Source organism: Perissodus microlepis, chromosome 9 (assembly GCF_051167445.1).
Source record: "Perissodus microlepis isolate ML-2025 ecotype Zambia chromosome 9, ASM5116744v1, whole genome shotgun sequence".
NCBI lineage: Eukaryota > Metazoa > Chordata > Actinopteri > Cichliformes > Cichlidae > Perissodus > Perissodus microlepis.
Genome location: NC_140469.1, coordinates 19,216,066 through 19,239,111, shown reverse-complemented (window position 1 = coordinate 19,239,111; position 23,046 = coordinate 19,216,066). Strand labels below are relative to the sequence as shown.

General features: G+C 38.2%; 1 protein-coding gene across 2 annotated transcripts in view; it reads left to right on the top strand.

Moving 5' to 3' along the window:
- Positions 1-13: 13 nt before the first annotated feature.
- The window catches only part of lmbr1 (limb development membrane protein 1), a 39,385-nt gene continuing 16,352 nt past the window's right edge, over positions 14-23,046 (top strand). Inside the window, exons 1-9 of one of the 2 annotated variants that reach the window (XM_084939471.1) lie at positions 15-199; positions 5,789-5,861; positions 7,970-8,009; positions 9,425-9,564; positions 11,431-11,534; positions 19,055-19,181; positions 19,471-19,539; positions 20,274-20,338; positions 20,627-20,699. In XM_084939471.1, coding sequence (XP_084795597.1) covers positions 137-199; positions 5,789-5,861; positions 7,970-8,009; positions 9,425-9,564; positions 11,431-11,534; positions 19,055-19,181; positions 19,471-19,539; positions 20,274-20,338; positions 20,627-20,699 — 754 coding nt within the window. In that variant the 5' untranslated portion in view covers positions 15-136. Of the gene's footprint in view, positions 200-5,788; positions 5,862-7,969; positions 8,010-9,424; positions 9,565-11,430; positions 11,535-19,054; positions 19,182-19,470; positions 19,540-20,273; positions 20,339-20,626; positions 20,700-23,046 lie in introns of both variants that reach the window. The other variant, XM_084939472.1, reaches the window with a different exon arrangement.

Here is a 23,046-nt window from a genome sequence, read left to right as displayed (position 1 = left end):
CTGTCTTTAACCAGTCAGAGCAGTCTATGCAGAACAGTAAAGACGAAGCAGGAGGAGTTGCTACCCTGGTTGCTGTCAATTGTACAGACGAGAATGTAGGGACTCAGTAGCTTTAATTGTTCTTGCAATATGAAGAATGGAAGAAGACGATGTGACTATTAGAGAGCAGAATTTCCACAGCCAAGTTCGGGAGTACATCGTAAGTAGCGGAGCGGCTAGTCGAGCCTAGCTCGCTAACGGTTGCTAGCGTTAGCTTTGCCTGTCAGTTTGACTCGGCAGTATTCGTTTAAGCTTGATATTGTATTTTAAGACCCACTTAAAAAATGTAAAACGAAACAATGAAATTTGATACCCGGTTATGTCACACACCAAGTTGGGTTTAAATATAAAAAAGCGCGTGAACCCGCTAATTAACACGAGCTTCCGTTAACGCTAGCTGCCACCAAGTTAATCACAGGAGAACTTGGCTAACGCACTATATGATGTTATTTGGCATGTAAACATCCCCACGGTTAAGTAGAGGTGACTGTAACTGTGGCATTGACAAAATGTCAGGGTCCTGTCTAATTCAAGCTTTGTGTGTCGCATATGTTTCGAATCAGGATGAAGTGTTTATGTTCTCGCTGCTTGATGCTCCGTTTAAAAATCGTACACGTTTTCGCAGTCACCATATCAGATTTTTATCGCATGATATTGTCGTAATAGCTGGTTTTTACATTTTATCGTAGAGTTTGGCTGCAAAGATAAGCTATACTTTATCTTTAAAGTTGGGTAATCTTTGTGTTACAGAAGCCACCATATGAAACGTAATCTGTACAAACTAGTTTAAATTAAATAAATTAAAATTTAGTACAGAGTAACCGTATCAGATTTTGACTGCAGGTTTATCCTGCTCACCAGATGATATTGATAATTACAGTGATATCTTTGTGGAAAAATCCATCTTCACTCATGATGTGTTTATTAACATAAGTTATATTATACAGTGGTTTATTGTAGTTTTTTAAAAAGATAGAAATAACAGGAAAAATGCACCTGCTTTTGTTAAGTGAGGCATGAGGACTAATCATGATTACATTCATAGTCACTCGTCAAAGCTCCATTTTGAGCATAAAACCTCTGTTTAATATGTTTTTATTTTTAAACACAGTACCATTATTTCCTTTGTACCTCCCAGCTGTAAAAGGCTGATGGGGTATTATCATCACCTGAGTGGGTAGATGTTGTTGACAAGCAAGTGTGTGACTGCGATAACTCAAGGCGGCATAGGAGTTTGAAATGAATACTACAGGTGTAGATAAAAATCTCAGACAAGTTTGAATGTCAGTGACCTCAACCTCAAGGTCAGAGGTTAAGTTGTTTTTTGAAAATCTTGTGAAAGCGATAACTTGAGAAGAAGGTGGCGTAGGATTTTCTAATTGACACCATACATGTATCTACTAGGAGGCTGAGGGGTAGCACTGGCGTCCACCAGTATTTCTAAAAACTATCATCAGTCAATATTGGTGTAATGTCACATCCAGTACAAGGGGCGGGGTACACCCTGGAAATGTAACCAGTTTGTCTCATATGTCATTCACTGTGTAATTAGGGGTGATTAAATCCCATTATATGATCATTTAAAGCCTTCCTGCTTTAGTAGAATTAACATTGTTAATGTTTTGATAGTTATATCTATGTATTTTATGTAGAAGACCATTTTGTTGACATGTTACAGTCTGTTGAATTTGGCAAATAATATAAAGGTGATTTGTGACAATGCAATATGCATGTATGTTAGGTTCTTATTGGAGAGATGTTTCCCCACTGCAACAGTACATTCTGTCTTTCAAGAAACTATCTAATGCAATCACCAGCCATCTAAATTAAATTAGAGTTCAGTGGTCCCTGGGACATAAAGGCTGCTTGAATAGTTACCAGTCAAGACTGTCTACTAACTTTTCATCCAAAATAAGGTTTTTATAAGCGTTCTACCACTGTATTTGCTGTTGCAGATTTCTTCCATAGATTTCAAATTTGGATTTCCTTGAATGTCATATCTCTCTCGTTAAGTCTCTCTTTCTGTGTGTTAGAGACTGTCCATAGTAACTTTTAAGCTCACAATACAAAAAATATAGCATTGCTAAGTAACACAACCACCTAATTTATTCATGTGGCAGTTATCTTATCAGCAGTGTGTCACCTGTTCTTTTTTACACAGCATACGGTAGAAGCTGTTTAATTTCATTTAGATGTATCAACACAAAGTTTGTCCAGCACAGTGGCTCTAGACTTACCTATTTGTGAAATGCTTTGCTAGAAGCTCTAGGTGGGAGAAAAAAACAAATAAAGGAAAACTAAAAGAATAAAAAAGGTTTCAGTTTTCAGAGGTTTAGAGTAAGTCTCCTTAATTATTCCTGTCAGAATCTTGTGTAATATAGAGACTATCAGATATCTCAGCACTAAGCAAGGCCAACATCTGAGCTTAAGCTTGCACATTTTGTCCTGAGCCTGTACGCCTGGATGTCAGTATCTTATATCAACATTTCTAACTGCAAATCGTTCTGTGTGATGGATTAACATCAGTGTACCATTTCATCTTGATGTCTGTGGTGAGTCAGCTTATGGATGGATTTTTTTTTTTTAATACAGGTGCCAGGCAACTGATATTTTCCAGTTATTGTGTGTACTTGTTTTGCAGTTGGGGTTACTGTAGGTTAGGCTTAAAGTCAGTAAACATCTCTCAGTGACAGGACCTCATGTTCTCATCAGGCCCTAACTGGGAATCATTTTTCTTCCACAATGAAACCACTTGTAAATAATAACGCAAAAATTCTGTGCCTATGTTTAGCAAGAATGTAGAAAATTAGGTTACTGAGAAAAATCAGGTTAGAGTTGAATAATTTTGACCACAGTTCACACATGTTTTGGACAGTAATCATATTTCTTTGTCATCTCATCACAAAGCTTGTAGGTCATTATCAGGCTTTTTTTGATTTTTTTGTAGACTATTAACCATTGTATTTTACAAAATAAAAAGTTTTATTATAATTGACGTCACAATCAGCCATTGTTTAGTAGTAGTTATAATAATAATAATAATAATAATAATAATAATAATAATAATAATAATAATAATAATTTTATGAGATTGTTACCATTATGAGAAAGTACTTTTTACTACTTAAGTTTCTGAAAAGGCTGGTCTTTTTCAGTATATTCATCTGTGATGCTAAACCAAAATCATATTCTTCCATTATTAAATACCCAGACTAGTGACACTTTAACCAAAAGGAGGGACAAATTATTAATTTCACCAGTTTATTCTGGTTTATTGCTAACGTTTTTGCCTTGTGGTGGTCATCACAGCATTAGGAAAGATCCTTCCCTTGTCTAATAAGCATCTTTCTGATAATCTGGCAATAATTAAAGTTTGGAAATGTGTTAGAGAAGTCTGAAGATAACGCTATTTAAGGTAATGCACACATCAAAAACACACTCAAGCTAATGGTATACAGTACTGCCCAGAATGTACCTCTGTTAATAATATTGTTTTTAATAACTTAATCTGCAAAATAGATGGATATTTCAGGTTTTTGTCTCTGAAATCAAACTACTCCTGAATGAGTTTTATTGCCACAGTACATGAAAACAAGTTGATTATTTATCTGTTAAGCCCCTTTTAGCGGGGAAAAAGGTATTGCTGTTCTTTCGCTCAAGCCAATTTCCACCAATTTGTTAACATAGGATTGTAATGCTGAAACGATTGTTGTGCCAAATTCTGTTTTTCAAAAAAGCTTATTTTGCCCTGTCAGCACATCTTTTTCCTTTACTTTTGCCCTCCATAAAGGTCAAAATTCACTTCTGGCAAGGCTGTGGGAGGTTTCTTTCACCTCACATGAAAAGGCATTTTCCCTTGTTTTATGGCCCCTAAATTCTGTTGAATTGGCCAAAAATAATTGACGTTATGGATTTTGCCCCAGTGAGTGAATGTATAAAATAAGTTTTTGGAAATGGTTTGCAACCTGGTTAAATGACGTCCCCTTGTCAACACTCGCTGATTTTTCCTTTACATAGAATGCAAATTTAAATTTTTTTTGAGGGAAAATGGATTGATAAGAAGGGTAGTAGCGTTGGCGTTCACTGCTGTGCCTGAAAGTTGCTGTTATCTCCTCAGAGACTGCTGTGTCTTTGTGTCTGTGCTGCTTTATCAGCTCTGTGCACCTGATGATGTCTTGTTCAGGGTTTGCCACTTTGTGGACATCATTCGGCTTGCACCAGCATCACTACAGAATTTATAGCTTAAAAACATATGAGCAGTCTTTCATTTGATAGGGGACTGCATATGATAGGAAAAATGTTTTTGTTGCTGCTGTCACATTATGACATTTGGCATTTCTTATTATGCCAGTTTGCCTGTCTGTAATGTGTATGTCCGCCTGGCATCTGGTTGAATCCTCTCATAACCCCAGCTCGGCCGCAGTGAGCTATGTGGTGTTGACAAGGTGCAAAGTGCTGAAGTGGGAGCTTCTAAGATTAGTTGCGTCCTGGTCAATGTCACAGGAGAAGAAGGGAATGTGGAAAGTGATCTTTCTGTGGCTTGTTTTGAGGCTGTGGTTATCTAATTTGTGGACCACTTTGCATGTAGCTTCGACCTAATTAGTGTCATCAGACAAATAAGAGCAACAATGCAATTCTCACTTTCCTACTAAATAAATGGGTCATATTAAACATCTTAGTTGCCACTGTTAATGTGCCATCATGTGGTTGCAATTAAGGTTTCTGCATAAACTTTGCAACTGACATAAGGGACATGCACAATTGAGTTGCAGTAATCATTTACTGGTACACAAAAAAAGTAAATTGCTCAATTTTAGAGCATGAGAAGTTATTGACTTGCTTTAATGCAAAATGCAAAATTGCTTTTATGCAAATAATTAGAGGTTACTCCATTACAACTAAAAGTTACCTTGTGTGAGCTCAGAATATGTTGGTCATTGTAAGAAATCTGCCATTGCTGTTAAACGGCATCTTTTAACATCCACACCATTTAGTCCATTCATATCAGACTCTGGTTTGTTTTTCCTTTTGGTGCAGTTCATTTGTGAACACGGTAATCGCTTTTGGGTGTGGACCAAAACAACTGGTCTCCCGAGGTGGTCTCAGTCCGGTTCCAAAGAAACTCCAGAGTGACGTGTAGGCTACAAGTTTGAGCTAAATGCCTTCTTATAGCCAGCTATTCTTTGCGACAGACACCATAGACAGTCGAGTTTTGCCTAAAATATTATTCAGATAAATACAAATGTTGGGATTGAAGTCTCCTTTGTTATCTACTAGTTCAGAACACATCAATTTCTTCCTGTATTTACTTCTGTTGATCCTATTATTTTACAGTATTGGGAGAGATGGTCAAGCCTGATAATGCCTTAGATATAAATGAATTCCCAGTGTGTTCCTCAGATGGGGGAGCACAGCTTGTACATTTAACAGTGGTATCGCAGTAAAGCTCTGAGAAGAAGGTTTTGATCTTTCAACTTCATCATATAAAAACACAATAACTACTCTGTACCTAAGACCACGTATTACTGATTTTGAGCTGCACACAATGGTATTAGCATTGTATATACAGCATATGGTTTAAGAAATACTTTGACAATCCTTTTAATGCGTAAGTGTGTCATAGTCTTAATGTGGGATATTTTGGGGTTTAAAATCTGCTGGGTGGATGGTGCATATGGTGTCTCCAATGTGCTGATTCATCCCTTGTCATAATAAATCCTGCATTAAAATTCTTGTGATGTTGTTTCAGATTTGCTTCCTCCTGTTTGCCGTCCTCTACATCGTGTCCTACTGCATCATAACCAGATACAAGAGGAAGAGTGGTAAGTGCTGTGCAAAATGTGAGTTCAGACTAAAACTCTCGCCTGTCTGTAACACGTAAAAAGCAGCGCTATGTCTGCAGTGAAACGATTCTCACACCAAGCATCACAGAAGTTTGCTTATTTTGTCATTTATGCTGTGTTTGCTCACACTCAGAACCCATGATTTTTACAGCCAAGGAAACTATAGTTGTTTGCTTTGGGTCACACCCACGCCTGAACACAGCCTGCTTTGTGTTGGTAGGGCTGTGGCCACATTAATCCACTTGGTCACAAAAGCTGTTAGGTTAATACTGACATAACCTGTCCTGTGAGGTTGATAACTTCAGCCACCTCACCTAAAACAATGATTGTAACCTGTGTGACAAACAAGGAGATAAGAACAAGAAAAAAGAAAAATACAAACATGTAGCACAAAAATAGTCATGTAGATAATGTGAACTCTTCCCCATTTTCCCAAGACTAATATAGTTTGTCCAGGTCACCCAGCCTTACCTTGTCTTATTTTAAAAGTAGACCACTTCACATCAGAAATCCCTTCTGGAGATTTAAACTGTAGAAAACTAGGCTGCACCCAGTGGTTTGGGTTTTGGGTTATAGAGCAAATAATGTGTGAGTATTTTCACTAAATTTACTGTGTTACATTAGATTACATGGCATTAGGACTGTTTTTAGACCACATTTCTAATTTTATATTGAATATTTTAGCTTCCATCATCAAATGTTTTTTTTTTTTTTTTTTTTGCTTTAGATAATAGAATCAGAGATTTGATTCAATTGAATTTTCTTTAAATAGTGCCAAAGCATTAGCACAAGTCTTCTCAAGGCACTTAACACGATAAGGTAAGCACTTGCAACAGTGTAGAGGAAAAGCTCTTTTAAAACAGGAAGAAGGCTCAGACAGGATGTGTGACCATGTGCATCCAGCTGTTTACTGTCAGTGGAGAATATCAACACTTATATGGTTGTAAAAAGCATTATTAGTACAGGTCCAAGGGTTATTCTGGTTCTGGGTGGGACTTCTTTGGATTGCCTTGTTACTCTTAACCATTTGTGACATAAAAATTTCCACTATCCACAATGAAATGAATCCCAAGGTAACAAAACTGGTACAAAATATTTTTAATACAATGCTGATTCAAGTTTAAGCATTTTTGGAGGTGGGAGCCAAAAAGTCCCATATTAAGTTTAAAAAAAAATCCCAAGAAACGATATTTAAGGAATACCCAGTGAAACCAAGGTGCCATGGTTAATGTAGTTTTCAAGATGGTGTAAATGCTGTCAGTTTCTGCAAAAAATATACATTTAACGGTACTGTGTCTTAATTCTTAGCCTGCTGTTTGACGTTTTTCCCCTGATGACGTATATAAAATCGATGTAGCCTCTTGTTTACTTGTTGGTTTGTGAAATGTTTTCGCTGACTCTTAGTGTTTTGACACTCAATGTGCCAAGTGAGGTATGGGTTTGACTGAAGGTGGAAGCTCATTGGCCGACGTTTGGTTTTTTGCGAAAAGTGAAGGCTGTTGGCTTTAGTTTTCAGACCTGGACGCTACATCCATTTTTTTTTTTTTTCCAGCTGTCTGAAATTTGTTCTGTATTTGTACTGATAGTTAATCATACATTTTGGTTTTGTATGGTGAGTAGAGAATATCACATACTTTGAGCTATCTGTATGAAACCGTTCATTATGTTATTATATCCATGTTGCTGTTTTTTTTCTCTTCTATGTTTGCCCATAGTTTGTCTTTTGTCTTGTTTGTTTTTCGTAGTCTTCCTGTGCTCTCCTGTCTCTTCTCTTTTCCCCCACATTCCCCAACCAGGGGTGGCAGATAGCTGCCTCTGAATCTAAATTAAAAGGAAGTTCTTCTTTCCCACTGTCACCAATTGCTCACTTGTAAGGGAATTATATGGTTGCTGGGATTTCCTGACATTGTGGGGTCTTTACATCATAATGTAAAGTGCTTTGAGGAAACTGTTGTATTACAAAGCTGAAATGACCTGTGTTAGATTATGTTCTGCTGTACTTTCATATACAGTGTAGTCTTTGCAGAGTCTATAGGCTGACTCAGGATTTCTACTTGAAACTGAAGAACTTTTGTGTCCTTCTTTAGATGACCACGAGGATGAAGATGCTGTTGTCAACAGAATATCGTGAGTGTGGGATTTTTTTTTTTTTTTTTGTACAAAAATGAATTATTATTTTTTATTTGTAGATGGTAACCATTAATTTTCTTAATTAAATTAAATTAATTTTCTGCAATTCAGAATTTACTGCGTCCAAATCAGTTAATTCATTTAATGTAGAAAGTAAGAAGAAGACGAGCTTAAGCAAAATAATCATTAATTACTAATAACCAGAAAAATGTTTTCATAAATTTGCTCCCCAACAATCTGTATGTTTCAAAAATGGTTTCATTTTCTAGACCAGCGATGAAGGTATCACATCACTCCAGCTAGGATCTTACATCCACCCTTCATTGTATGACTGCTGTCATCGCATTCGTCCTGCCTGCTTATTTCCAGCTGGAGGACATGGTACCTTAGGGTCCTGCGCACACAATAGATAGCATGCCTGATTAACATGCTTTTTTAGTAGAGGTGGGAATCACCATACATCCCACGATACGATATTATCACAATACTTAACGCACGATATTATTGCAATTTTTAAAAATATTTTGCGATATTCAGATTCTGTACATAAAGGTAAACTTTATCAATATTCATTTTATCTAATATCAAAGTCTCACACTCAGTCTTTCTCTCATTTCAGTCAGTTTTATTGTTGACAAACTTGAACGGTTTGTATTACAGTCTAGTCCAACTTAACTGAGTGCAACCATCTGGTACAATTATAGCTATTCTGAACTATGCAATTTGTGAAAACTATGCAGCCCATTCAGCAACTGAAGAATTTGAAAGTAAATTAAAACAAAATATAATTTTACATTAAATAAAAAAGTTTTAAACTTAATTAAAATAAAACATGTCTTAAATTAAAATAAGTAAACTGTCATGTTTATTGCTGCCAAAAAAAAAAGTTAAACACATTTGGACAGTGAAGGAATGTCAGGATTCTTGCTCAGAAAAAGGATCAACATGCTCTGAAGTCAGAGCATGTTCCAGTCCCTGCTGTCCCTGTATCGATACATTATTAGCAAACAAAATATCACGATACTACACAGTATCGATTTTTTCCCCCACCCCTATTTTTTAGTGTTATAGCAAACGGGTGTCGGGCCCACTGAGCAGCTGGTCACTGCCTTGGGCAGAGTCTGGACGCTTAGTCGTGGACTAAGGCAAAGGTGGTGAAGGTTTAGTTTTATTTAAGTAGCTACTGATTCTAAATAAGCTAATATGTTGCTTGCTGTAAATGTTTATCCGTGTGACACACTCCCACTTGATGCAAGTGGCCTTTTTTTTTTTTTTTTTTTTTTTAGAATATACAATAATCTAATCTAATCTTTAAGTAAGTAAACTATTTTTCCTTTTGGTGTTGTTATGTGGAATTGTCCTAACATGAGTCTGTACGTGTGTCTATGTCTGTGTGTTGATTACATTTACAGATTGTACTTGTGCACCTTCACTCTGGCAGTGTCGGGTGGTGCCGTCTTCCTATTACCTTTCTCAATCATTAGTAATGAGATCCTGCTCTCCTTCCCCCAAAACTACTACATTCAGTGGCTCAATGGCTCCCTCATTCACGGTCAGTAGTTCACACAGTTTATCCCAGTTTTCATTTTCTCTTTTTGTTTAAGAAATACTTCACTGTAAAGAAAATTTGTCTTCCAGCGTATTTGATCATAATAACAGTCAGTTCAGCTTTTCACATTATTGTCTAGATAAAAAAGTTGTGCTCATTAACATTCTGTGTACATTACATTGGACTACTAACCACAGATGTGGTTAGATGTGGTGTGAATGTGATCCAACCTCAGTCTGGATCAGCTACTAGTTGTACATTGCAAGTCTGAGGTTTAAAAAAAAAAAAAAAAAAAAAAAAAAAAATTCTGTGATGCAGCAATGTACTATAGATGTGGTCTGTACAGGCTAGCATTTCTCTGTGTTCACCAGTCATCCAGAACACAGCATCTTCCATTTGTCTTTGTTGCTCCCACTGCACACACATCTGGCCATTAAGTAGATTGAACATTTTCACATGGTTTGTAGTGATGAAATTTGGTTTGCTTGGATTCTTCTTTTTGAAAAGAAACCAAATTACGAATCGCCAACTAATTCGGACCAACATAAATGAACTGTAGGTGTGAAAATGCCCTAAGAGTGTACTTATTGTGTTTTTGTGGAGTTCCTAGTAGAGATTAATATAAATCCAGACAATAGAGTTTCCTAAAACTAATTATAGTAATTCTCACTAAGTAATTATTTTGTGACTCATCAACATTAATAACAGCCGAACAGGATCTGTCTATAGAAGGAATGTCAACCTGGATCAGTGAAACTTGCCTTTCTGTGAGTGTTAAAGTTATACTCCGAGATATGTTAATATAAGAGACAAATATGCAGTTCAAACAGTATCACAAAGTTGTCAGCACAACTTTGGGGGTTTAAATTGTAGGATTAAATGTGTAATACCACAAAAAAGAATGCCAAGAATGCCCAGTAATTAATAAACAAAGTTTTTGTTAATGCACATAAAATGTTTTCTATAGTAGATAAATTACTTTGGTGTAGTATGAAGATCCACAGCTGTAAGTTTTGACACCTGTAGTCTATAAAGTCCTCTATCATACAGTGTATCTAGTTTCAATTTGTGGACATATTAATGCGCGTTTATGGTGACACATTCATTTATCTCAGAGTAACTACGTGACAGTGTATGTTATTCACTCACCTTACACATCTTATTATGAAGATTTAAACACCAATGATGTTAATTATGTGGGTTATGTTTGTGTAGAAAAGATAACATTAAGTGTCCTTTGGTGCACAAAGTCTAAACATGAATCAGTTCCATTGTGTTTGCACTAAAACTAAAAGAAAACATGCTGACTTTGAGAATTTTTAGATGTTTATAAAGGGAGAAAAAAGGTGAAACCTATTACAAATATCTTATGTGCTAGAATTTTGTAGAGTAAGTTAAAGCTTTGATTAAGCCAAATAATGCATTAGATAATAAGAAATGTGGTCTCTTTGTACAAACACTGACACAGTTTGCTTCCTATGACTGTTGAGAAACTTTGTATTTGTTGAAACATGACTTTGCTATACAAAGAAAAAAAGAATAGATGTGTCACCAGATGGGGTGCTAACAAATGAAAGAAGCCAGTTTGTTTTTCTCCTTAAACCATTTGAGATTGAGAATTTTTTATTTGCACTGCCAGTGCTAATTACCTGCTTCTGTTAAGGCTGTTTGATCTTCAAGTATCCACCAGGTGGCAGTAGAGTCATGACTTAGAAACTGCCAAGAGGGCACTCAACAGACAAAACTGTCTTAACTTAAATTGCAATTTAGGAAACTCTGTGAATGAATCTTTGGCACATGTCCCCTTCATAATGAAATATTTTTTTTAATAATATATTGTCTCTGTTTATGTCTGTTTGGTTACTGCAGGTCTGTGGAACCTGGTGTCACTGTTCTCCAATCTTTGCCTCTTCGTCCTGATGCCATTTGCCTATTTCTTTTTGGAGTCTGAGGGATTTGCAGGATCGAAAAAGGTACAAACTATGGGTCTTTATCTAAAAATGAAAAAAAAGTTGCCAACCTATCCAACTGTTCTAAATCTCTGTTAGCAGCATATCATTTTTTTTGTAATACATGTTTATTGATGCCTTTAAAAAATTATGGACAAGGTAGAATTTCATTACAAAAAATTATTTGGACAATTCTTTTGGTTTAAAAAAACAAACTTGTAAGTCATTAAAAAAAGTTCATAGTAAAATTTTGTGTGGTACTGTACTCTAGGCTGTTATGTATTTGAATGCTCTAATACCTATGCAAGAGGTTTTCTCTTAGCAACCAGAGCAGCAGCAGGTGCTTAGTGCTTGCCCTCTCCCTGACTCATGCCACTGACCGTAACTGCCACCGCAAAAAGCTCATTAACCATGAAAGTCTGAATCTGGTCTTCACCCAGTGCCACATCCTGACAAACCCTTTCAATAAGGCCATAGGCTGCAAACGCTTCAACACTGCTGCATCGGCCCCACTGATTTAAAGCCTGATTCCTTGTCACCTCCTCCCCAGCCCCCTAAAATAAAACTTCAAAAGGACAAGCTAATAATCGAGTTGTAAGGCTCAGCGAACTTCCTTGTTTAATTGATTACCCCCCCCAAAAAATGGGCTGGGGGCTCGTGTTCCAAACGTCCATAAAGTCGCAGCAACATGACAGCACAATAGAGCCTTGCAAAATGGAGGGCCAAAGATTTACTTTTAATACGCCTCTATCCTGTGTCACAGTTTGAAACCTCTCTGGTTTATGTCCCTCCTGGCAAAAGCACATAAAAATTAGTTTGTACTGTAGTGTATAGCGAGTTCTTTTCTTCCTCAGCCCACTAATTTGTTTCGGTTGGATTTCTTCAGTAGAGGGCAAGCCCTGATGTGTAGGAAGCAGGATGAGGGCCTCTTTCACATTTCTCCCTTTTGTTCTTTTTCATTTCAGCAAGACTGTTTCTTGCAATACAGCTTCCATAAATGTGCCTAGAGGAAGTACTGTTCAGTGTTGAGCTGCACTTCCAGGTATATATTTTGTTGGTTCTGTGCTAAGGCAAGGGTGGAAGTGATATACCCACTCCTCCATTTAATCGCCCTCCAAAAAAACAAAACAAAAAACCCCCCGAACCCGAGCTGCCTGCAGAGTGAATTATACAGCCGACAGCAAGATAAATGTAAAAGCAGATCTGTGTTTTTATAATGTGATATTATCCCTTTATCCAATAACAGCATTAGACTGCTATGCCATAAGGTTTTATGTGGCATTTTAACCCACTGGGCTAATGTTATAGCACTGCGAGTTCCCTTTGAGTGCGGAAATGAAGTGAATGATGAATTTCACTTCTAACGTCGTAAGTCAGCCTTTTCATGTGGCTGTGTTTACTTTTGACGATGTACTAAAAGACACCAACAGATTAAAGATGTTTTTTTTTAATGTTGTTGTTTTTTTAATGTTGAACTCTTTAGAGGCTCTGTCACCTGAATGATTGATAGTTTAACAAATTGTCCAAATTGTGGATGAATCAGAGCGACTTAAGGTTTTGATGTCAGATGTTATGATTTAGCTTTATTTGCTGCTGTAAAATGTCTACCGCTTTACTGCTGTGTTCTCAAATATTTGCAGAAGAGCTGCATCACTGAGACAAGTAAAGGTTGTTGTTTAGTTTGTTTTTAGGTTCTGATCATATTTAGAAATTGAGATACTACATTGTTGGTGATGTGCTTATCAAATATTGTCCACTTTTTCTTTTTTGCAGCATTAGCAAAGGAATTTAGATAAATAAAAAAAGAAAATTGCCATTATTGTCTCTCTGTTACTTGTCTCCACACCACCAATAGGTGGCATTGTAATGATGAGAACCGTACATGTCGTCCTTATTGAGATGATCAGTATGCTGTAACAAAGACTGAAGACATCAACATAAACCTTTAGTCAGTCTTCTATTTATATCAAGGAAATGTAATCACATTAATAGATATAATTGATGAGTGTGATATCTCAGCGCTATATTTACTCAAAAACAGTGAAATCAAGGGTAAGGGTTTTGATGGTGACAACTTCCTGTTCTATTTCAACCAAAATAAGTGATGATTATTAAAGCATGCATAAAGTCTGTGAAACAGGATTTGTACAGGAACTCGTGCTTTGCAGGGAATAGTCTTTTGGTCTTCCCCACAGTATTGAAATGTGTTTGATCCTCAAACGAGTTGGAACGAGTCTGACCCCCTGACTGACCCAGCAAAGGGCCAACAGGTTTCATCTGGTAGTTAAAGAAACTCCTCATCAATCTCATCCTAAGCCCTAACCCGCCGATGATGAGAAGTGTGTTTATTGTGGAGGAGGAGGAGGAGGGGAAAGAGAAAACGTCTCGCCGAGTAAACCCGTGTGGTGTTACTAAGATACTCGTCTTTGTTGGAGCTCCACAATAGGGGCCTGGATATTTATTTCAAATCTCCTGCACATGCAGACATTTTTCCCAGGCCTTCTTTTGGGTAGGGCCAGCCGGGGAATATAAAGTGGTGTTTACATACCTTCCTTTAAGGTCACAATGTCTCCCTAAAGCTGCCTGTTACAATGTTCGTTACCATGGCGACATATTAGCTTGAGCTAGGAATTGTAAAAACGAGCAAGCGAGATTTTCCCCTCCTCTCGTGACTCAGTTTTTCAAATCTAAATGCAAAGTTCTGAAACAAAACTGAGTCTCTGCTGGTTTTGTAGCTGTTTTTGAAGATTTTAAAGTAATCTGTAACTCATGTTGACTTGGTTACACAGCTTTATTTGCACTGTGGGTTAAGTTAGGTAGAGTATTATGTGTTATTAGGTGTGCTTGGTCCCTACTTTCCACTTAACAAAACCCAGGAAGCAGTCATCTATTTGAATTCTTATTAATATAAGGACTTTATATAATCACAAGGTGCTGCCACAATAGGATGATTAAAAAAAACAAAAAAACAAAAGGGAGAGGGAGACTTGACAAACAACTGAAAGCTATGTTATTCATTAAAATGATTCTGTTTTCTTAAGCATCTGTACTCAAACAGATAAGCTGCTTCACTGTGGTTTGAATGATATGACTTGACACCAGCCATTTCCCTTCTGCCCTGTTTATTAAGAAGTCTTAGGAGTCCTTAGAAGTTGATTGCGCAGCTTTACAGGGCAGTGTCCCTCTCCTCTGCTTTCTGTCTTTGACACGGTCATTGCGCTGCTACCGACTGGTTGAAGGATACGCTAATAAGGTCCCTGAGCATCTGGCATGTCTTTAGCAAAGAGGGCAGGTCTTTTTGCTTGGAAGTGCAAAGGACCCTGCCCCCTTCCTCACTTATTACACTCTTGGCCCTTGTTGCACACGTCCCTGACAGTGAGCAGAAGGATGGTCCGTTGGATGATCTCTGCCATCACCTGCTGACCTGTTATGGAGTGATCACAGCGACTAGGAAACTCCTGTGCCAACCTAGTTTCGTCCTGTGTTTGATTGCAACTTGATTTTACTTGGAAGTGGAAACGGGTCATGAAAGATTGGCTTTAGTTTGTCTGCAGAATACACCAGGCAACAAGCTTGTGAACTGTTTCCAAAGCCCTCTGTAGCTTTGTGTGACTGGGTGGATTGGGAGAAAGATGAACTTGTCTGATTGTGTGTTTCTGTGTGTGTGGGTAGATCAATCCATGCATGTTTGTTTGCTGCCACATATGAAGTGATTACTTTCCTCTCTGGCCACTACGCACATTTCTTAGAAAATCTCCCTTGTCTTGTACAAGCAAAGTTGCAGCCCCTCACTCGATGTCAGTGTGAGGATCGGGGGATGCTGAATATTTCAGAGCTGCTATATTTAGAGGTAGTTACACATTTAGAAAGGCAAGAATAGAAACTTTCAACGGGCACTCTAGATGCCAAGGCGCAGTCTTTTTCTTTTTTTCCACCCTTCCTTCACCAGTTGACAGTTTTCTTTGATCACTGATGATGACTGACTTGGATTTTCCTATTTTTAAACCACATATTTTGCGATGAGGTGCAAAGGGCTACATTTTTCCTTGCAAGAATATGTGATCATAAGCAGAACTTTCACTGTGCTATGTCATGCATGTAAATGGATCAATAAAACCATTCAAATCAGTCACTTTCAGTGTCCCCCGTTCTCTTGACCCGCCAAATCGTTTTTGACACAGTGGATCGTTCTTCCTGCGAAGCAAGAACCAGGGGTGATAGTAAGCGAGGTGACAAGCATTGCCTTTGCCCTAAATGATCTGAATGGGTAATGATTTGAGTCTTATAAATGATTGAGAGACATATCTAAAGGGAATACACCTTCAGCATGGCCTGGACATCTTGTTAAGGTGGACTGGTGCGCTTGAGCGGACACACGTCCTGCCTGTGGTTTCTGCTTGTTCTCATGCATCCTTAAGAGACCACGTGAGGGACGTGGCTGAAGTCCCTGAAAGCATTCCTCTCTCACCTCTCTTACCTCCAGGGAACGCGATATGCTCAGACGTTGACTCCTCTCCTCCACCAGTCTCTCTCTCTTCCATCTCCTCCATCTTTTCTATTCAGCAGTGTTTAGCGTGCTCCCGACTGCACAGTTGAGCTGATCTGTGATGTGCTTGATTGCAACATCGATTTAACGTGCAGACACTGAGCATTAGAAGGTCAGCAAAATGTGTGCTTATGTCAGCTTGTTACTGTAATTGTAGCCTATTAATTTCAATTGACTGATAAATTCATTGCTAAATATCACAACAGAAAGGCATGCGTAGTTCACTTATATGTCACCACCATGATGTCTCTATTAAGGCTCTGTATTTTTCCATAGCACTTATTTCGTGCTGACTAAAGGTCCCACCCCCTCTAACGTTACCTGTGGCTGCAGTGTCCACTTCGGCCACACTGAGGCACTCCAGACCCTGCCCATTTCACTCTCTGCCATGCTAGAAAATTCTACACTGACCCCAGAGGCTTTTCCAGAATAACACCGCAAGAGAAGGCGAGAAGCGGGAGTCATTTCTCAGTAATTGCAAAGGGATGCTACAGGGGATTTTTACTATAGAAAATTAATGAAATCTTAGAAAGAAACTTCCTTCCTTACATTACTATAGTAAATATATACTGAGTAGGTTGGTAGCAAAGTGTAGGGATCACATTTATTAAATATTAAATACGAATATTGACTATCTGACTAATGCATATTTGCACAATGGCACATTGAGCTGTAGAGTGGGTAGTAAGGGAATGTTAAAGTGTTTCCACTTTAAAATGCAGATGCTGAAGGTCAGGTGTGTGGAACTGTGAGGAACTAATAACTCTGCCCCCCATTAAAAAAAATAAAAAATTAATCTCAAGAATTAAAGCCATTTCCACTCTTTAAATAGGCTTCATTATTATTCATGGACTTCCATGTAGCTGTTGACAAATACTGAACAGCAGCCACACAGCGAGTGTACCTGTTGGCAAATACTGAACAGCACCCACACAGCCATTATGTTAGCTGGTAACAAATTACTCGTATGTACCTAATTTAAACAATGCTCAAAAGCAGAGAGCCCTTGTTATCCCATGCCCGGTAGCCTAAGCTGACGTATGAGAGTACCAATCTGTCTTACAGTGCTAGACAGTTCAGCTCTCCAGCGGGGGTGGGAGGTTATGGAAACTGTGTGTGAACAGGTACAGGAGGACTTTATTAACCACTCAGCAGTTTGTGACCCGGAAAACCCAAATTACCCCAAACCCTCTCTTCTGCACGGCCTGAGACATGACTGTGGCGCTAAGGGAGCTCCTAATCGGCCCCAGATGGGAGGTCTGCTCTTGATCGCAGACAGTAGCTGACCCAGCCAGGCTTCATGCTCCTTGCAACACCCCAGGAACCCCTCCCCTCCTCCCTCCTCTTTTTAATTTTTACCTCTACTACCACCATCCCTGGTTGGACCCATTTTTATAGACCACAATATGTGTATATAAACGAGCTGTTTTACAGAGGAGTGGATGAGAGCGTTTATGTTATGTTTGTGTGGAGTGAATGGAAATGATGCTGTTTAGTTTAAGTGAAGGAGGAGGGGTGGAAGCAAGGTTTCCTGTAAAAGTAATCCTGTTCAGTGTTTCAATATGAAATGTAGGAAACAGCACTTCTAGCTCCTTTAAAGTTCATTCCTGACTATACAAAGTATTTGAACACTTATACAGATTTGTTTTACAGATGTTCTGCTTGAATTAACGAGAACCATATTAGGGCTTCATTTAGAGGTGGGTTATAGCAAAATAGAAATATGTGGGAGACAGTACTACATGGTACATATAAGGTCAAACAAAGCATCATGTTGAATATTATCTTGTAGTTTTCTGAGCTCCCCGGTTTTAGTGTGGTCCTCAGCAGGTGTAGCTCATGCTGATGTTTTGGTTGCATGTTTAGCTGTGTTATGCTGCTGATATTGAAATGTTGTCCATTGATTGATTGGTGCTTTTGGCTGAATCAGAGCACACAGAAGGTTTCATCATACCCCTGCATCAATCCTGTTTCTCCCGAGAAGAATAAAGTCATCAAATGCCAACGTGCCAGTTCAGTTAGCAGTCATAGCCATAACGGAACCAAGACCATATTTGACAGATTTGTCATCTCTCTCCAACATTTTTTACCAACTCGTTCTGGCAAATTACCTTCTGATGTTTTTCTGACACATCTTCTGTCTTTCACCTTTTCACTAAGTGGAAGCACTCTGTCAGCTTTGAGACATGTTTGTGCCCTTTTGTGTGCTCAAAAACACACATCCCAAGAAAATATTTTGTAAGCACCAGTGTTTGTTTTGTTGACTTATAAATTTTTGCAGTTTCTGTCAACAACTTTTTTTTTTTTTTTTCCTTTTAACAAAAACAACTACATAAAAAAAAAAAAAAAACTAATGCTCTAGGACAAAAACTATGATGAAATGTATTCACACTTTAGTCGACGAATTGAAAACGAGATGAAAATGGAGAGACAAGGTCCAATCAGATTTAATCAATGTGTGTAGAAAGGCGGGACGAGTTTGGAAGTAATCAGAAGTAATCGTGCAGTCAGGTTAGATGTGCACAATTTGATCAGTCACCAACATGCATGGTCCCATGCATGGGAGGAAGAGAATAGTAGACATATGGACACATTTCACATTTGATGTTGAGGAAAATGAGACACTTTGTAAACCACGTAGAGCAACTCTCACCAATAAAAATAAAACAAACTTTTGAACTTTATACTTTAGATTTAGTCTACAATAATCTTAAGATATTTAGTTCACTAAAATATAAGAATTTTGAGGCCTAAACCATGACTAAAACTAAATAATGTTTTAGTTAAAAGACTGACTAAATCTAAATTTAATATTTCTAAAACTCTGGGAATTTGGGTCCTGTGTGAATTTTGTTGTTGTTTTGTAATGGCCAGTATATGTAAATGTAAAAATTTGACATGGTTGATAATATAACTTTTGTGTATCATCATTATGATTTTATATGCATTATTTTAATTGAAATAATTTTCTCTCTTATTCCTGCTTTTTTCCTGTCAGGGCATTAAGGCACGCATTTTGGAGACCTTTGTGATGCTCTTTCTCCTGGCATTGCTCATTCTTGGAATTGTGTGGGTGGCATCAGCCCTCATTGATAATGATGCAGCCAGTATGGAGTCACTCTATGGTATGATTTTTGTAATATTCTACATGATTGGTCATTTTAAACCCATTGTTTTGGTTTTTTAAATAAAGGAATAGTTTTAGGATTTACCAATCTGACGGTGCATTAACTATGAATCTAGGCTGAGAGTTTGTTTAGGAAGGAAATCAGATTTCTAGCAGCTCTAAAACTCAAATGAACACACATCTTGGCTTGTTTAATCCCTTCAAGCATCAGAACCATACAGAGCATTTTCCAAAGTGTTGAGCTGTTCCTAAGTCTCATTTTTACTAAAAGTATACATATTTTGTAGATCTTTGGGAGTTCTACCTGCCATACCTCTATTCCTGTATTTCTCTGATGGGAGGACTCCTTTTACTAAGTAAGTGTATTTATAATTTTACAAAATGATGCAAATAGAAAATGTATCTCTATGAGCAGTGTTTTCCCTCAAAGTACCTGAAACTTTTCTGAACAAACAAGAAAACCTCAAAGCTCTCTTTCCACCATGGTTTCAGCACCCTTATAGGCTAGGCAGGTTGTATGTTATTTTTGGGTATGACTATACAACAAATTGCTTCACTCCACTTCTATTCCACTGAGTCTCCAAGGTGCTACAACGCCAAGGTAGAAAACCTTAATATTATCCTCTTGGTTTTATAAACTCCTGTTAACTTGGTTCACAGGTTTATAACTCAAAGCCTCGAGTTGAGGATTTTCACTATCGCCCGCTTGGTGTTTTGAATGTGATGGGCATGGGGGTGGCCCTCTTCTGATGGCCAAGTTGAGCATACCCTGGATAATTTAGAACTTAGAATGTGCTTCACTCAGTATGAACCAAAACTATTGACATGAACTCCTCAGAGAGGAGCATTAGTGAAGTGTTACTGAAGGGAAAGCTGAGGGCTTTGTTCTTTTACACTTGTGCACAACTGAAAGTGTTTTTGTAACCATAGGAGTCGCCGCCTGGTGTCCACTGTGGACAATCAACTGTCTAAAAGATACTTTTTATACTTCCTCAGAAAAGTTTGAACTAAAAGTTCCAGACCCTATATGTGGAAACATGCCTTTATTATATTTAAACAAATTGACCGCATTGTCCTGTCTCCTGTGTAGTGTGCACTCCTGTGGGGTTGTCCAGGATGTTTACCGTCATGGGCCAGTTGCTAGTGAAGCCGACAGTAAGTAATCACTTGGATGAAGTATTTACTGCATTTCTAAAAGTTAAGTCAATGGAAAAGAGTTTATTAAACAGTTGTTGTTCAGATTTCTTTAAAAAAAATGTCTCTACAGACAGACTCGAGTCTGCTCTTCTTGTCTGAAAGATGTCTCATTTAGCCATTTAAAATCACAACAGAGGACTACAAATACATCACCAACTCATCTTCCCATCTGCCACTGCTCCAGTCCCACTTCGGGCCTAATTATAACCCATTTCATCTCTTCCTACTCTGCTCTCTCCCCTTTAGATCCTTGAGGACCTGGATGAGCAGATTTACTGCATCCATTTGCAGGAGGAAACCCTTCAGAGGAGATTAAACGGTATGTCTGTGGGAGACGTGTTGGCACATTATAGGGGAGGGGAGGGGTTGACTGCCCTATTGGGTGTGATGGAGTAGGCCACGCTGGAATCAATTAGCATTGAAAATTCAGCTAGGCACACAGACACACACAGACATTCACAAAATTCACACACACTTGTCACTGGCTTTTCCCTGACACCGTCACACTCTCATAACTTTCTGCTTAAGGTCAAAGCAGCCACTATGGCAAGGACCATATTTTGTTTAGGAAGTTTTTCTTAAGAATCCACTTAAGAAAATCCACTGCCGCTGCCATTATTGGTGACATGATTGCCACATTTAATGTCAGGCCTCGAATGGCAGCCTGTTTAATAGGATGGAAATGAAATTTTTCACGAAAGGGCTTGGTGCTGTAGACATTAAAGAGCCATAACTCTTCTGAGAGGACACCGGGAGCCTTGTGCTGCTTTTTTTAGGGAAAGTTTGAAGTGTTGAAGAATGTTGAAGATGTTATATTTTTTTAGCCTGCATTTCCTTTTCACGTCCAGCTCTCTGTGTTCCCAAATTCCTTGTTTGACGTTAAATAATCTTAAAAAAAGCAGGAAGTATTTCGGCCAGTTTCCAAAACCTACTTTAATATTAACTCAAGCACGCAACCAAGTGTACAGATGTGAGTAAATGAACAGAAAGGAGTGTCCTTTTAAACCCGGGAGGTAAGCGAGATCACTCCTAGATAACACATGTTTTTGAACGCTTTGCCGGCCACCTCCATAGAGTGCCACCAATGCGTACAGTTTCTTAGGGCTCATTCCTCAGTGCCCTGCTTTGAACTACCTGATAGAATAATTGTAATCTGTTCCTTATCATCTCCAGGACCGTTTGATCTTTACACGTCACGGTGGGGCAAAAAACAAAACAAAACAGTGGTCAACATCCCAGTATGTGTACCAAGGACAAGCTGCAGTTCATTTTTGTCTGTTAGAGAGGTGGGAATTGGAGAGAGAAGCAAGGGGAATGTTCAGTGAAGCTTAAAGCGTTGCTTATCAGACATAATGTTTTTATGCAGATACAATATGCATGCAAGTATGTGCACATGCAAATACTCATTGTTCATGGTCATAGTTAGGTGCAAACTGAACGTCTAAGCGCGGTTCCTTTGATCTGCTCAGGGCATTAAGTAGAGAGCAGGTCAGGAACAGTTCACGGGACACACTCCAAAGACGAGCAATGTTGTCTTCTTGCTTCACCGGTGTCCGCTTTGCATCAGGCCTCTCTAATAAATTATCATCTTAGAAAGTTTGTGTTTGTAGATGTGGACTGTTGAGCCTAATCAGTTGATGCATTCATGTTTATTTACATGTCTGGTCCTTTGTTGTCCTCCTGTGGCATGAAATTGCCCATTTGTAATGACATGTTGGTAGTTTATGTGTTGCTGATGACGACATTGTGGTTTAAACCGGCTCATTAGCAATGTGTGTCTGCTTTTCTTGTAACGAGCGTAATGAACCTAAAAGGAGAATGTCCAGAGAAAAGATGGATGGTGCTTAGCAATTGTTACAAGTAATAACACATTGTTGCACCCCTACTATATTGCTTTTAAATGTATACAGGGTGATGAATTTATCCCAACTGCACAAGTAGTCTGGTGACACAGAAGTCAGGATGGAGTCAGCCTGCGATTCCTCTTGCTGCTCTTCAACTTTCTCTATGTTCAAACTTTAAAGAAAAAAAGGTCAGAGCAAAGCAAGAGATACTGACTTTATTACTCCACTCGTTTATCTCTGTATGCAAACCCCAATGATAAAGTCTGATTACCAGTAATCTGTGTTTTCTTTGATGGGCTTTTTAACTATTCCATTTATAACCAGAAAAAAAGCCCCAAAAACTAATAGATGGGTTTCAAGAAGCTGACATTCAAAAAGTTGAATTCCTAACAAAGTCCTTGTTCGTCTCTATCATCACTGTTGCTACTGTTGTGCTAAAGCAGAAATTACAGTGGTCTTTATATCTTAATTCCTGTACACTGTGTTTTCACAATAGTTTTCTCAGATTCCAGATATAGAAGTCAAAGCTGTAGATCCATCAACATTGCTTCAAAAGGAGCACCTAGTGATGGCTGCTATGTGCAGCCAATGTGAACCAAGGTTCAAGAATAATGGTGCATTGTATCAGAAATAAATGTTTTTTTGGTTTTTTTATGATGTCGGAGAGACACAGTAAATATAAAACGTCCTGTTGACACTATTGATTGCATTGCCTCAGTTACAGAAAGTAACTGAATTCAGTTTTTAGTTCCATAACAAGCCTTTCACTTCTGTTGCTACATAATCCTAAACTGTCCTTTGTACTGCCAGATGTTGCAGGTC